The sequence below is a fragment of the Mauremys mutica genome, chromosome 2 (genome assembly GCF_020497125.1).
Source record: "Mauremys mutica isolate MM-2020 ecotype Southern chromosome 2, ASM2049712v1, whole genome shotgun sequence".
Lineage (NCBI taxonomy): Eukaryota > Metazoa > Chordata > Testudines > Geoemydidae > Mauremys > Mauremys mutica.
In genome coordinates, this window is record NC_059073.1 from 83,666,288 (window position 1) to 83,683,469 (window position 17,182).

Genomic DNA, 17,182 nt, shown 5'->3' on the forward strand with positions numbered 1-17,182 from the left:
GCCGCAAGACAGTTTGTTTACACTGACTGTCTGCAGGCACGGCTGCCCGCAGCTCCCAGTGGCTGCGGTTCGCTGTTCCTGGCCAATGGAGGCTGTAGGAAGCAGTGTGGGCCACAGGAACGTGTGGGCTGCCACTTCCCGCAGCTCCCATTGGCCAGGAACAGTGACCCACGGCCACTGGAGCTGTGGGTGGCCGTGCCTGCAGATGGTCAGTGTAAACGAACTGTCTCGTGGCCTGCCAGCGGATTACTCTGACGGGCTGCAGGTTGCCCACCACTGCCCTAGGTCATTCATAGCATATGCATTAAAGTACAGGCTGTTTCAATACACTCTACCTGAATAATGGCTTGTATCAAACTTTATGAATTGACTGAATTTTTTATTTTTTATTTAACCCCGCCTGTAAGAGTCACAGCTCACTTGACTAGGGCACAAGCGACCTCTATTGCTTCTTTCAGAAATGTTCCTGTTCTGGGTGCTTGTAGAGTAGCTATGTGGTGTTAGGACAGGGGTAGGCAACCTATGGCATGGGTGCCGAAGGCGGCACGCGAACTGATTTTTAGTGGCACTCTCACTGCCCAGGTCCTGGCCACCAGTCCAGGGGACTCTGCATTTTAATTTAAATGAAGCTTCTTAAATATTCTGAAACCTCATTTACATTACATACAACAATAATTTAGTTATATATTATAGACTTATAGAAAGACCTTCTTCTAAAAACGTTAAAATGTATTACTGGCACGCAAAACCTTAAATTAGAGTGAATAAATGAAGACTCATCCTAACACAGGGGTCGGCAACCTTTCAGAAGTGGTATGCTTTGTGTTTGTACAGTGCTACTCTATTGTGGAAGCATCTTGATTAGACCCTAATTTTGGCAAGGCCATCCTACAATCACTCAAAAAAGAAGTTGATATTTAATCTACAGTAACTGTGGGTCTTTGAGACATAATATCTAGATAGATTCCATGATCAGCCCCCCTTCCCTGCTATTATGGAGTCTGATAGCCATACAGAACCCAGATACTAAGGAACTGAGGGGAGGTTGGGGCTGCCTCACCGTTAATGCCCTTAGCTGGAGACTTGGAGACACTTGGTGTGCAAATGCAGCCCCAAACAGACACTGCTGAGCAAAATAATCTAGACTTGATTGCATGCCAACAGTGAAATATATATGGACAACACATCTCAAAGAACCACAGTTACTGTAATGTAAGTACAGTTTCTTTCTTCCCTGACAAATGTCCCATCATTTTTCCATCATCTTTTGGGTGTGTTTCTGTGTCTGTCATCCAGTACAGAAATGTTTAGTGTATTGGATGCTGTGGAATCATTTATTGTAATTCTCTGTAGTCCTTAGATGTTATGTTTGGCGACCGTCAGGGGTCACTTGGATTAGTGAATAAAGTTATTCATGGTCAAGCACAAAACATAGGAGTTTGTCCTTGCAGTATAAGCATGTGATGTTTGACAAACACTAGTAAAGGTTTAGAAAACTTCTGCCCCATCTTTATCTGTAAAACTGTCCTATGTAACTTTCAGAACGGAAAAGCTTGCAGAAATATGTACTGACTGTATGTTTGTGATGTCATTCAAGTGTTACTTGTGCAAATATATTATATAAGCATTTTTTGCAAGGATTAGAGACTGTTTAAAATACTTTTTTGGAATAACAGGATGATAGTGTACAGTACTGTACATTGATACATGTGTTGAAATTGCCAGAGTAGATGAACTTTGGATTGTCAATTTAGTTGTTTGATGGTGGTAGAAGAGACCAGAAATTCTACAGTTTGTTACATATGGTAGAATCCAAAGGACTAGTAAAAAATTGTATTAATTCTTTTAAAAAAAAATGAAAAGGAGGAAGAAAGGCATACAGATGTGGTCTTCTGAGCATTTCAAGCTAAGTTTTTTCCAAAAAGAGATCCCTTCAACTTTTCTACCCTTGATATACTGCAGTGTAAATTTTGAGCTAGTACCAAGTCAATTTTCTTCATTGCTAGCAGTAAACTTTCTTGCTAACAGTGCATTGCTAACAGTGACCTCAGATTCCTTTCTATAGCTAATTAAAAGCACTACAGCTATAGAAATAGGGGAATGCTGCACTGCTCTTATGTTGGTGGCAAACAATCAGCTTAAGCTAGGAGGGGGAGGGGAGTGCTGCTGATGGATAGCACAACTCCCTGAATTTTGCCATGACCAGATGACTCATGTGATGAATGAGACATTCTTGAGAAACTTTTGCATTACATAATCCTTGCTCTTTCTGTAATGTTTATGCTGCGTCTTCTCTGAATTTGTAATTATAGCAAATTACTGATGGCAAACTTGTATTTCAGCTTTCCCATCTTAATAAATCAACCTGTCACATTAATTTGATGCATTTCTGCAGCATACAAATACATTACTGATTCAAAATATTCTCTATAGGGTTTATAACAGTAACGGTTACAAACTGCTCTGTCATCTGTGAGCATTTTAACTTGTATGAGCAAGTGCTTTTTCCATATTACCCAGCATTTGATTGAAAAGTACTACCTGTGTGGGATAGGGAGTTCTCTAGAACCCTTGCATATTATAGCCCTGCCAATGTGATTTCCCACACCTATCCTATCACTGTGTACTAACAGGGTAGTAAATGTGCTTTCCTTGGGAATACAAATGGGCAAGTGTGTGTGTTTTAACTAGCCAAGCCAGGAAAATGTGTATGTATTGCTGGAGGAGGAAAGTGATAGTGTGTGTGAGAGAGAAATTAAACTGATTTTATCTTGTCTGCTGATCTTGTTTTAGCTTTTTCCTTTGTGCTATTTAAAAGCTTGCACTGTCTAGTATCTACTGAACTGATATGATTCTAGTTTGATAGTACTCTGGCTTTTGGTACTATTAAAAGAAAAATGTCTAGATGGAGGCCTTTCTCCTAATATTTACTTTATATTTTCTGTATCCATTATAAATATTTAAAAATTATCTGAAATTCCGTGATTTGAAACATTTGCCATTTTGGTACGAAGTCTCTTTGTTTTAAATAGTTCTTTACCATGCAACTATCTAACACAACTTCCTCTATTTAGGTACTTTCACAATCATGTGTTTGGTATGGGGAGTGCGGAATGAATCCTGAAGGTAAAAGATATAACTGCAAATATACAGGACTACCAATACCATTACCAAAGGATGGATATGACTTAATGCAGGTATGTTTCTTTTGGACTCTTCTTTTAGAAACTAGAAGGTAAATAGAATATGGGCTGGAATGTGCATAATAAGACCTAAATATAATTTTCTGCAATAATCTAAGTTCTTGGGCCTTAAAAAATGAAATGGCTGCACACATTATGGAACTGAATGCTGGTCCTAAGCAATGGCACCAGTGACTTCACATCTTTGTTTAATAGTGTTTAGGTGAGCCCCATGATACTTGTTACTCTGCATTATGCCTAAAAAAATCGGTGCACACTTTCAAGCATGTCACTGCCTTCTATGATTTAGGTCCTGCCAAATCCATGCCAGTACCTTGTATATCATTGAACTAAAACTTCTGAGTTTCTGTAACAAATCTTCAGATTAAATTTTGTTCTCTGGGGTAGATTGTCTACACAGTGACCAAAAAAAAAATAACAACCCCCCCCCCCACCCCCCACCCAACCCACACCCCATGGCAATGAGTCTCAGAGGCTGATTCAGTTGACTTGGGCTCATAGGGCTAAAAATATCCATGTAGATGCTCAGATTAGGGTTGGAGCCTAGTTTTTTGAGACTGAGGGAGGGTCTGAGTACCCAGGGCCTGAGCCCAAATGTCTACACTGCTATTTTTAGCCCCGCAGTCTGAGCCCGAGACAGTTGATCTGGTGTCTGAGACTTGCTGCTGTGGGTTATTTTTGCTGTGTAGACGTAACCCAAGTGTTCAAGGTAGTCTGAACAAAATTGCTTTGTATATATATTTCATGTTTAATGGCTGATGGGGGTAGGCCCAGGACTGTTGTTTCATAAATTTGCCTTTTGGAATCTCTTCTGAGATTTATCATCAAAGTACACTAACAAACTGCAGGAATAAATCATTCCAGTTGGGATGTGTACATACCATCCTGTGTGCTCCTTCAGTACTCTTGTACTATATTTACGTACGGGTGAACTGGTGAGCTAGACCGTGTTCATGCAGGTCTATAAAGACACACAGTCCCTTGCAGACAAGAAGAAATTTCTTTTCCCCTCTTCCATAACAAATCATGTTCAGTATCCTGACAACTTTCTAATTAAGATGGTAATGTTATGAATTCTTTGTCACAGAAGCAGAATGACTAGTGTTTTCTTAAGTTACTTTCTACTGACATCTATGTATGGAGTTGTTGTTAAATGCCTTAATCCTACTTTTTCCCCCCACTTGATTATAATTTGTGACCTTTTTTTATTTAAGGAACTCTGCCCGGGTCTATTCTTTGATAACGTTAGTGTTTGTTGTGATATTCAGCAGCTTCAGACTTTGAAAAATAACTTGCAGCTGCCTCTGCAGTTTCTCTCCAGGTATGCTGACAAACAACTTGAAACGATTAGCACTTCGTAACATGAATGAATAAAAGCACGTTCTGTTAGCTGTCTTTATGAGCTGACAAAAAGAAAATAGCATTTTTGTGACTTAGGGCTTGGCTACACTTACAAGTTGCAGCGCTGGGAGTTACAGCGCTGGTCATGCAGCTGTGTAGGGCCAGCGCTGCAGTGTGGCCACACTGACAGCTACCAGCGCTGCAGTGTGGCCACACTTGCAGCACTTTCCAGCGCTGTATTGAGAGGTGCATTGTGGGCAGCTATCCCACAGAGCACCTCGTCCCATTTTGGCGCTGAGTATTGTGGGAAGGGGAAGGAAGTGTGTGGGTCATTCCGCTTCCTGTGCCAACGCCCCGTGGTGCATCGCTTCACATCCCAGCATTCAGTCTTTCCGGCAACGTTTGGCGCCATTGTGAGTGTCTTTCTGTTACTCTCTGTGTGAATCGCGATTTCTGTGGGAAATGGAGCCCGAGCTGCTGAGGACTGTGCTGATGAGTGTCGCCAGCACAACACGTTTGGCAGTCGAGCTATTCCTTCAGCTCCAAAGTGACAGTGAGGAGTCTGACGATGATATCGATATCGATTCTCCTGCCGCGTGTGACACTACAGTGCTTGTGGCATTCACGGAAATGCTCAGCACCGTTGAACGCCGCTTTTGGGCTCGGGAAACAAGCACTGACTGGTGGGATCACATCATCATGGAAGTCTGGGATGACGAGCAGTGGCTGCAGAACTTTCGTATGAGAAAAGCCACTTTCATGGGACTGTGTGCTGAGCTCGCCCCCACCCTGCGGCACAAGGACACAAGATTGAGAGCTGCCCTGACGGTGGAAAAGCGGGTGGCTATTGCAATCTGGAAGCTGGCAACTCCAGACAGCTACCGGTCGGTCGGGAACCAGTTTGGAGTGGGAAAGTCGACCGTTGGAATTGTTTTGATGCAAGTTTGCAAGGCAATTAATCGCATCCTGCTAAGAAAGACCGTGACTCTGGGGAACGTGCAGGACATTGTGGATGGCTTTGCACAAATGGGTTTCCCTAACTGTGGAGGGGCGATAGATGGGACGCATATTCCTATTCTGGCCCCCCCCCACCTGGCATCAGAGTACGTTAATCATAAGGGGTATTTCTCTATGGTTCTCCAGGCGCATGTGGATCACCGTGGGCGTTTCATTGACATTTACACAGGCTGGCCTGGAAAGGTGCATGATGCACGCATCTTTCGGAACAGTGGCCTGTTCAGGAAGATGCAGGCAGGGACTTTTTTCCCAGACAGGAAGATCACAGTAGGGGACGTCGAAATGCCCATTGTGATCCTTGGAGACCCCGCTTACCCGTTACTGCCTTGGCTCATGAAACCCTATACAGGGAAGCTTGACAGGAGCAAGAACCGGTTCAACTACAGGCTGAGCCGGTGCCGAATGACTGTGGAGTGTGCTTTTGGCCGTTTAAAGGCCCGCTGGAGATCCTTGTATGGGAAGCTAGACTTGGGGGAAAGCAGCATCCCCGCGGTTATATCCGCTTGCTGTACCCTCCATAATATTTGTGAAGGGAAGGGTGAAACATTCAGTCAGGCATGGACCACCAAGGTTCAAGTCCTGGAGGCTGAATATGCACAGCCAGAGAGCAGGGCTAATAGAGAGGCCCAGCACAGGGCTTCAAGGATTAGGGATGCCTTGAGGGAAGAATTTGAGGCTGAAAGCCAACAGTAATGTTTGCTGCCTTGCATGGGAGTGAAGTGCACTGTTTACACTGTTATTCTATTATCCCAAAAATGATTTGCAGTGCCTGTTTCTTTACTGGGCTAAGGTATCTTTCACTATCTGCTATAATAAAGACTGTTTTCAAAGCCAAGAATTGTTTTATTGAAAAGAAAAAAACTTCCTAGACAGACAGACAGACACACAACATTTCATGAACACAAGAGGGCAGGGGTGTGGGTTGGTGAACTGTACAGTCACAAGTTGCATATGTCCTGTCTGGAGTGCTGTGCAATGAATCCTGCACTTCAGGGTGCATATACTGCATGGTGATGGGGGTTGAGTGCAGAGGGTAAGGGTTGTAGTTATCAGGGCTGGTTGGTGAACGTACAGGTGTTGGAGGCAGCTGGTGGTGGTAAGAACCTGGATGCTGGGGAAAGGGGGTTTGAGCTGACATTGGGGCACAAGGCAAAAAGCTTTGGGATGGGGGGGGGGGCTGTGGGGCAGCACGGGACTGCTCTGCCTGCATGGCTACGATAGCCTGGAGAGAGTCCGCTTGGCGCGACAGGATGTCTAGCAGCTGGTTTGTGCTTTTCCTCTTTGCCACAGCGTTTCTCCGCCAATGTCTCTGGCGGATCATGCTTTCCTTTTCTCTCCACTCCCGCAAGTTTTTACTCTCTCTAGCAGAGTGATCAATAACAGTTTTCAGCATGTCCTCCTTGCTCTTTCGGGGCTTTTTCCTCAGATTCTGCAGTCTCTGTGCAGTGGTAGATCTGGTCAGTCCAGCAGTCAAGGTCACTTTTGGAAAGCAAAAATGGCAACAGTTAACAGGGAAGCATTGTTTTCATTATCTCATCCAGACAGTAATTCCCACACACTGAAGGAGTTTTCAGTCCTCACCTTAGCATACTTTTCCCACACACATAACACAACAGAAGCCACGAAATGGTGAGTGAGGGGTGCTGCATAGAGGGAGAAGTGGGGCTTGAGTGATAGAGGGGTGCTGGTTGCTTCGGGGAAGTGCACCGAACAGCTGCAGTGATAGAGGGGTTGAGTGAAGATGCAGCTGCAGGGGTGATCTTCACTATCTCCCTATCTCTAAAGAGTCTCCCAACATTTTTCACAGGAGTTACTCCTGGAAGATATCTCCCTGCTGCGGGTCACTAGGGAAGAGCAGGAGGCTCTTCTACAGCAATGTGGATTCCGCCCTGGACCCTATGCGGGTTGCCTGTGTGCAGCAATGGTCCCACCACCCCTCGTGGCACAGTGGCGCGGACGCGTTAGCCTGACTGGGACAAGGACCACAGTGGCTCTCCCTATAAACCTGCACAGGCACATTGCCCACGCTCTGGCTGAAACTTTTGAGGAGATTACTGCAGCCGATTACCGCGACGTGATAGACCACATCAATGGGCTATTCCACATCTAGGCTGGCATGCATGCAGCCCTAACCCCCCTTCCTCTCCAGAAACATTTCCACCCAGAAAATAAAAGCCGCTTACCGGTAACCCGATGCTCTGCTTGTCTTTCTGCAACTGCTGGCTGCTGCGATTGGGTACTTTCCTCCTGGCTTGAGAAGAGCTCCTGGCTGCATGCCTCCTGGGACTCTGGGGTGTCTTCCCCCATCCCAGTAGCTTCATTCGTGTTTTCCTCCCCCCCCCCCCGCTGCTGCCTCTGCCGCCGCCTCCTCCTCCTGTCCCCCACCCTGCTCAGAAGTGTCCATCGTGGTCCTGGGATTGGCAGTGGGGTCACCCCCAAGTATTGCGTCCATCTCCCTGTAAAAACGGCAGGTCGTGGGGGCAGCTCCGGATCGGCGATTCCCCTCGCGGGCTTTGTAATAGGTACTCCGCAGCTCTTTAACTTTAACCCTGCATTGCAGTGCGTCCCGATCATGGCCCCTATCCAGCATGGACCTTGATACCTGCTCAAAGATATCGTAATTCCTACGGCTGGAGCGCAGCTGGGACTGCACAGCTTCCTCCCCCCAAACACTAATGAGGTCCTGCAATTCGCCAGTGCTCCATGCTGGGGCTCGTTTGCCGCGTGGAGGCATGGTCACCTGTAAAGATTAACTGATTGCACTCCACACCTGGCTGCAGCAAACAGGAAGGAGATTTTTAAATTTCCCGGTGCATTTAAAGGGCGGGTCACCTGAGGCCAGAGCAGTAGAGTGCAAACTGATGAGCAGAGTGGCTGAACAGGAATTCTGGGATAACTCCTTATTCCCTGGAGGACAATTAAAGCGCTGGTGAGTGTCCACACCTGATGAGCAGCGCTGGATCACCAGCGCTGCACTCCTTATACCCCAACGGGGATGGGTTTTCAGCCAGCGCTGCAACCAGGGAGTTGCAGCGCTGGTTGTGCCCTGCAAGTGTGGACGGGGTGTAATTGCAGCGCTGGAAAGCCTCCACCAGCGCTGCAACTTGTAAGTGTAGCCAAGCCCTTAGTGAAATTGATGTTACTGGGGAAAGCTTGTCAAGAAGAAAACTTCATGGGAATGGTTGGGAGAAACTTGTATTCAGGGACAGTGGTTCTTTCTATTGTTCACCAAGGGAATGTGGGATCCCTTTTGTTGTGTCTGGGCCCCACCCAAAAAACAATCCAGACTTTATTCTACTGTCTATTTAATTTAAACATCACCTTTACAGCTCCTGCCATTTTTGGTGGTAACAGGGCAACTCCTTAAGTTTGTTTCTGAGTTGGTTTTTACTCCTTTCTTCCATCCTCACAACACTGCTGAATTGCAGTTAGGAGAGACAAGTTTTCTTAGGAGTGACATTTGATTAGGAAAATCTAGAATTATTATGTAGTTAGTAGATGCACCACTTAAGATTAAGTCTTTGATAGAGTAGTTTGCAAGACTGAATTACTAATATTTTGAGTCCTCAGTAGTTTTAATTGTAAGAAGCATAACTTTCCTGGTAAAATGTTTCCTTCAAAGTGAATCTCTTTGTATTTGTGTGTGTGTACATGTATGAATCAAATTCCATGTTTAACTGGCTTTTTTTCTTCTGCAGATGCCCATCTTGTTTTTATAATTTAATTAACCTGTTCTGTGAGTTGACCTGCAGTCCACATCAAGTTGACTTTTTGAATGTTACAAATACTGTACCTTATTATGATCCTGTCAAAAAAGAGAACAAAACCAGCATCACAGAACTACAGTATTATATTGGGGAGAGTTTTGCCAATGGTAAGCAAACCCAGTTCAGTTACTATACTACTTGGGTATGGTATATTGTGAATGCCTCATACTCCATCCAGATTTTCAGATAAACACATTCTTTCTGACCATAGACTTCTTTCAGTAGAGGAACTGGGAGAAAGGGAGTGGAAATTATCCTTTTGATCATTTGACATTTGCTTGTAACTTACCTTAGAATCTTTGTTGGCCCAGGTAAATGCCTAAAACTATAGCAACGGACCCCTTAGAAAAGTTTTATAATAATAAGCTGCTTAAAATATTAACGTGAACGTAGAATTTCAGTTCTAGACTGACCACCTCTGGTTTTGCTGAAGTGGTTTTGCATTACTATTATATTATGGTAGTGCCTAAAGGCCCAATCAAGATTGGGTCCCCATTGTGTTGTACGCTGTACAACATGTAATAAGAAATAGGCCTTCTTACGAAAATCTTACAAAGTATTGTCATTCAAGTCTGAGAGAAACAATGAAGTCTTGCAAGGTTTGGTGTAGGGCTTTCATTTTTGATAGTTGTAGAAAATTGCATTTTATTTCAATGTGACAAATGAAGTCTAGAGACTGGTGCAGTAAAGTTGCTCCTGTTTTCATAAAGCACCGCTACTACTTAAAAATACATGACAAAAGATTAGTCCTAGTGTTTTTCTAGTATTTAGGAGTATACACAAGAAATTAAGATATGTTATTCTTACAGAAGTGTAAAAATTATAAATTGAACTTGAATGCTTCATTTTCTCTGAAAGGAAACTGTGTGGAGTGCCCTGTCTGTTATAATTGCAACTGAGTTAACATAATTCCAGTTTGTAGTGTGAGCTGTCCAAGGCTTTAGCCCAGTTAAACAGTTAAATTCAGTCGACATGACAAATTTGAACCTTATTGTAACTGGGTCTCCTGACTCAGTTGTAATTATAAGGTAGATTTGGCCTCTCAGTCAGCTTCTTTCATGCTATGTTCGAGATTATTTGGAATGAAAGGTTGAATAATAAAAATGTACTTCATGTGGTAGTTAAGAGGGCCTCCTGGAACATCCTCTTTCTTCTGGGTACTCAGGGTTGAATATCCCTAGAAGTTCCTCCATTAAGTACATTAGGATTTGATAAAATCAGTTTTCTCTCTACTCCTCCCCCCGATGTAAATTCTGCATCTGCTGTTTAAAGCTTAAGGCATCTTCTGTGAATTTAAAGAACTAAATTTGGACTTGTTTGCTTCCAGAATTCAAAAAGCAAAATAAACTTTCAAAATTGTATTGTTTTGTTTAATAGCATGGACTTTTTATACTTTCCTAATAACACTTTTTCTAGCCATGTATAATGCCTGCAAAGATGTGGAAGCACCATCAAGTAATGATAAAGCATTGGGGCTACTATGTGGGAAAGATGCTAAAGACTGCAATGCTACCAATTGGATTGAGTACATGTTTAATAAGAATAATGGACAGACTCCTTTCAGCATCATTCCTATTTTTTCAGGTAAGAAATGGGCCATACACAGAAGAAAAAAAGTTCCGTGTCCTAAAAATAAGTGTTTACACTGTATGCATTGTTGTGGGGTACAAGTGGTAGTAAAATCCAATAATGTACTAGAATAACATGAGACTAGCATATTACAGCAGTATAAACTATATAGTTTTATAATAATACTGAACTAGAGAGGATTTTAATTGTTTTGGCTTCTTGGTGATCGTTGCTGAATGTTAGTGTTGAGAAGCACCACATTACACTGAAACAAGATAGCAAGGTAGATAATTATCTCTTTCGATAGTCAGAATTTGCTGTTCTAATCACTATCTTCTAACTGGATCCTTTTATTCAGTACTAAGAGTGAGCTGTTCAAAAGGCAAGCAGTTTAAAAAATCTCTGCAGTATTTCTTAATAGTTTAGATTTCTGAGCGTTTACTTGGAGTGAGAAAAGTGATTAAACTTAGTTAACATTTTTAGTGAAGCTGGACCTAACTGTGACCCCCTCTCTCTAGTGTAGACAAGTGTTAAAAGTGTGTGTGTGTGTGTGTGTGTGTGTGTGGGGTGGGGGGTTCCCCAGTTCATCAGAAACAGGTTGAGAACCACTGGCTTGTGCCAACTATTTACCATTGTGAGCCGCATATACAGCTCTCTGTATGCATATATACTACCTGTATGGCCCTGAGGATGTCACGTGGGCCAAAGCTGTGTGCTGATTGGGCCGCAAGTGGTCTGCGAGTTGAGAACTACTAGTGTAGTGTAAGCAGTCCTTCCCCTTTATATCTGAGTACAAATTTTTCCAAATATGTTGAATTTGCACACTGTAAAATGTTACATGTGTTTTTAAGTGTGATTTTGGTGCTAAGAGTGAAGAAAATTAATAGATTTTAATTTTTTTTTTTTTTTAAAAACCACTTCATACTGCTTGCTCTAGAACAGGGGTAGGCAACCTATGGCATGTGTGCCGAAGGTGGCATGTGAGCTGATTTTTCAGTGGCACTCAAACTGCCCAGGTCCTGGCCACGGGTCCAGGGGGCTCTACATTTTAATTTTAAATGAAGCTTCTTAAACATTTTAAAAACCTTATTTACTTTACATACAACAATAGTTTAGTTATATATTATAGACTTATAGAAAGAGACCTTCTAAAAACATTAAAATGTGTTACTGGCACACAAAACCTTAGAGTGAATAAATGAAGACTCGGCACACCACTTCTGAAAGGTTGCCAACCCCTGCTCTAGAATCACCTCTATGTTGCCAAAGTTCACAACTTTTATTGCTAGTTTTATGATGTTGGAGACTTTTTTCTTAAAGCCCCAGCTTCTTTGGTCCTGTCGTCATATGAGAATCTCAGGTTTCATATTTTTAAAAGTAAGTTTCTAGCCCTCCTGGTTGTAGAGACAATTCTGAAAATGTGACGCGAGTGCATCCTGAAGGCTCAAAAATCAAATGGCAAATATCTAATGATTTTGGTGGGGCCTGACTTGTGAATTTTGAACATTTGGGGATGGCAATACCATTTTTTTTAAAAACAAAAACACAAATGAAATGAGTGTTTCACATTTATAACTAATTTCTGTTTTTTTTTTGTTTTTTTTTTAGATATTTCTGTCCATGGAATGAGTCCTATGAACAATGCTACCAAAGGCTGTAATGAATCTACAGATAATGTTACAGGACCATGCAGCTGTCAGGACTGTTCCCTTGTTTGTGGTCCCAAGCCTCAGCCCCCTCCACCTCCTGTACCTTGGCTTTTGCTTGGTTTGGATGCTATGTATGTCATCATGTGGATCGCCTACATGGGATTTTTACTTTTATTTTTTGCAGTCATTTTTGGAGTCTGGTGTTACAGGTAAACAGGCAATTTAAAGTGCTCAATATTGATGCAGATAAACTCATTTATTTTTTCTGTTAACATGTTCAAAAATTATTTTGCACTATAGGGAAAGTAAGCAGAGTTTTGTGGTAAGAACAATAGTACTGTTTTCATGTACAGTGTATAGAAATAGCTTATTAAATTGTTAACATTACCCATATAGATATGTTTAAAAAAAAATCTTACATTACATTAGAAATGGAAAAGTCAGTTTTCAGTAACTTAGCCATATACAGTGTATATTTATATGCATTTGAATATTTTCATAGTCACATTAATTTGTATAACCTTGATCTCTTCATTTCCCGACTTTGTGCATTTAAACTTATTAGTGTAGTCTATTGCATTTAGCTTTCTTCATTTTTAAGAGCATTGGGGAGAGAGGACATTGTTTGTATTCATTATCACTTTAAATGGCCCACCTGAATTAAGTTTGGAACCTGAAGTGAATGCAGAGAGATGAGTTCACAGCTTTGCTGCTGTTTTGGCTGGGGACCGTTTTCAGCAAGGGTGGGTTGACAGAGCACCAGAACACTAGATTCTGTTGGAGGCAGCTGTTCTCATTGGGATGGATGCATACTTCTAACAGGAAAAGTTGGGAACTCAATTCTTGGAGGGGTATAGTAAAGTGTTCAGAAAATTGTGGAATTCTGATGCAGTTGTGGCAAAGAGCTGAAAATAGCAGGCTACATAAACTACTTTCATGTTCCTGATTTTTTTCACCTGTCTCTGCAAGGGAAAGATCAAAAGCAAGTGGAAGATCTTGTTGTGCATTTCATTAAGAGTCTTGCAATCTAATGCATGTAGCAGCAGCTGTTGTGCCAGGTCAGGCCAGGCAGGGAGAATGTGCAGTTATCTAATCCTATATGTCTTATCCCAAAAGTCTCTGGTAGGCCTGCTGAAGTCCCACGAGATAGCTACTTTGCATGCTTACTAACTTGAATTTGAAAATTATGTACACCATCAGTTTACAGGTCTGTCACATCTTAGGCGCATTTAACATGGGCGATTTCAGCTTTATGCAGTCGGCAAAAACAAAAAAGAGGAAAAATAACAATTTAAATACTGTTTCTGTAGTGCAGGCGATTCCGACCGCCATTACACTCAATATAATTTTGACTATACGCGATTTTCGCTTTAGGCGCTGACTGCGGAACGTAACCCCAGCGTAAGATGAGACAGACCTGTATTATCCTTTGCAGAGACTCTTCCTCATTGAGAACTAGCAAGATGTTAACTTCAGAGTATTTTTCTTCAGTCTTTTTGTTTTGAGGGGAGCTTAAATCTTACAACTTTCAGCATAAAGTGTATATACTTTTCATTCTCCCATAATACAAAAATGGCTAAAGAAACTTAAACTCAGCCCTCTCCTACTATCTACTGCTTCCCCTCAAAAATAAATAAATCACCTGTGGCCTGAGACAAAGCTTTGGAAACATTTCAAGCCCAAAGAGTAATTTTCTGAAAAGTTACAAGCAAATAAAAATAAACCTGTGTCCAAGGATTTTTCAAAAAACCTCCCACCGTTCTATCTAGACCAGGGGTCGGCAACCTTTCAGAAGTGCTGTGCCCAGTCTTCATTTATTCACTCTGATTTAAGGTTGTGTGTTCCAGTAATACATTTTAATGTTTTTAGAAGGCCTCCTTCTAGAAGTCTATAATATATAACTAAACTATTGTTGTATGTAAAGTTAATAAGGTTTCAAAATGTTTAAGACGCTTCATTTAAAATTAAATTAAAATGCAGAGCCCTCCGGACTGGTAGCCAGGATTCGGGCAGTGTGAGTGCCATTGAAAATCAGCTCGCGTGCCGCCTTCGGCACCTGTGCCATAGGTTGCCTACCCCTGATCTAGACTATAGAGTAGCACTTCCACCATTGCTAACTATACTATACCAACAGTGGAAATGAAAGTCTAAATGACATAGTGGGTACATCTACAGTGAAATAAAATATCCCTGACACAGCTGTGGCTGACTCGGTCAGCTGATGCAGGCTCATGGAGCTCAGGCTGTGGGGCTAAAAACTGCAGTGTAGCTATTCAGACTTCTGCTGGAGCCTGAGCTCTGGGACCCTGCAAAGGGGGAGGGTCCTAGAGCTCGACTCCAGCCTGAGCCCAAATGTTCCCCACAGCCTGAAGCTTGCAAGCCTGAGTTTGTAGATGGCCCAGCTCAGCTGTTTGCTTGCTGTGTAGACACACTCAGTGGAGGAAAAACTCTAGAGGCCTGTCTTCACCGGTTGGTTTACACCAGAGGTGGGCAAACTACGGCCCATGGGCCACATCTGGCCTGCGAGACCCTCCTGCCCGGCCCCTGAGTTCCTGGCCCAGGAGGCTAGCCCCCAGCCCCATCTCTGCTGTCCCCCCTTTCCCACAGCCTCAGCTCTCTCTAGCGCAATGCTCTGGGTGACAGGGCTGCGAACTCCTGGGGCAGCACAGCTGCAGAGCCCAGCCTGACCGGGTGCTCTGTGCAGCGCGGTAGCATGGCTGGCTCCAGGCGGGTGGCGTGGCTGTAGCACCGCCATGCCACAGGTGCTCCAGGCAGCACGGTAAGGGAGGAGGGAGCAGGGGGTTGGATAAAGGGCAGGGGAGTTCAGTTGGATGGTCAGGGGGTAAGGGTGTGGATAGGAGTTGAGGCAGTCAGAGGGCGTGGAACAGGGGGTGTGAATGGGGGTAGGAGTCCTGGGGGGGGCAGTCAGGAAGGAGAGGGGGTTGGATGGGGGTGGCAGGGGCAGTCAGGAGACAGGGAGTGTGGGTGGGTGGGTGGATGGGGCAGAGGTCCGGGAGGGGGTGGATTGGGGGGGGGAGAACCCCCTCCCCTAACCGGCCTCCATACAATTTCCAAACCCCGATGCGGCCCTCAAGCCAAAAAGTTTGCCCGCCCCTGGTTTACGCAGTGCTGTGACAACAGCAGGAAACTTTTGTCTATGCTGGTTTTCCAAAGGCTCAGTAGTGGCAATAATAGAACTCCATGTATAACTTTTGACAAAAGCCCTTCTTGTAGCTGTGGAAGTATAAATACACAGACCCGTAACAATGTGATACAGTGGGAAGTGTAATAAACAATAACTGCCTTGTGACAAATGGTCATGAGCGTTGATCTCATCCCTATTGAATTCTAAAAAAATACCCCAAACACAACTAAAAACAAAAGCTGTTGAACTGATGGTAAACATAGCCTGCTTACTAAGCGTTCTCACAAATGGCTTGTCTACCCTAGAGAACTGTAACATCTTACAACAGTATAATCAAATCATTGAAACCTGTAGTGTGGTGTGGGCAGGCTAGCCAGTCTGACAGGTGTAAACTTGCTAAGTACATTCACAGGCAGCTTTCTTTGCAAAGCTGGGGCTTGTGAGAGTAACCATCTGCAGCAGAAGACCTGTCACCAAGAGGGGTGGTGATCCATTAGGTCTGCTAAAGTCTTGGCACATATCTATGGAGTATGATCAGTAATCTTAAAGGAACTTTGTATTCGGACAGGATGTGTGTTACAATGGAAGCAAGTGCTTGCAACACATCTAATGTAGACAAAACCACAAAACACATTAATGCTCAGATCTACACTGTCTACTGTCTACCAGTTGACTTCTGGGTTACAAAGCTCTAAGTATCTTGACTGACAGCTGTGAAAGGATTAAGTGGGTTTTGCTGACTTGCTGAATGCAATTAGAGAATCAGCAATTCACTAATGGATTTAACTGAATGTGGATGGTGACTGTTCAGTAGTGGGTCAGTCCTTCACTGTGGAATTTACATCCTCCTGTGGTTTTCATGAGCCTGGATTTTGGGATATGCTGCAATATTACATTTCCCCAGTTTGTGTGTATATAGATTCATAGATTCTAGGACTGGAAGGGACCTCGAGAGGTCATCGAGTCCAGTCCCCTGCCCTCATGGCAGGACCAAATACTGTCTAATATAAGTGGAGTTCATTTTGGGGTTAGGAAGACTTTTCAAGGGAGAGCTTTTTAACATTCATACTGTGCTAAGATAGGTTTGTTTCCACTTGTGACTATCAAAATCAACTATATTATTTAAACTGAAGACCATGGAAGTAGATGTGGTTCCTGGCCTGCAGAGGTTATCTAACAGGATGAACAACTTATGAAGGGTGGATGGCTAAGGTCACAAGGAAATGTATACAATATTTTTATATTCTGTACACTTGGCTATTTGTTTAGCTTCATATGTATAGACTTGGTTTTCTTGCAGGTGTCACATCAGAATTGGCTCTTGAGAAAGGGGTTTAAAGAAGTTGTGACCATATGGGTCTATTCAGGGAAGGCCTAAGTAGTAGTGTTTGGAGAATAATGCAGACACGTTTGGGGGTGCGGGAGGGAGCATCTAGTCTTTCAATCTTTACACTTGCATTTAAAAAAAAAAAACTATTGGCAAACTTTTTA

At 43.2% G+C, this 17,182-nt stretch overlaps 1 protein-coding gene across 1 annotated transcript in view; it reads left to right on the forward strand.

Moving 5' to 3' along the window:
* The window catches only part of NPC1 (NPC intracellular cholesterol transporter 1), a 57,554-nt gene that overhangs the window by 11,649 nt on the left and 28,723 nt on the right, over nt 1–17,182 (forward strand). The window contains exons 2-6 of the mRNA XM_045003624.1: nt 3,075–3,197; nt 4,418–4,524; nt 9,260–9,435; nt 10,745–10,912; nt 12,506–12,755. Coding sequence (XP_044859559.1) covers nt 3,075–3,197; nt 4,418–4,524; nt 9,260–9,435; nt 10,745–10,912; nt 12,506–12,755 — 824 coding nt within the window. The remainder of the gene's footprint in view (nt 1–3,074; nt 3,198–4,417; nt 4,525–9,259; nt 9,436–10,744; nt 10,913–12,505; nt 12,756–17,182) is intronic.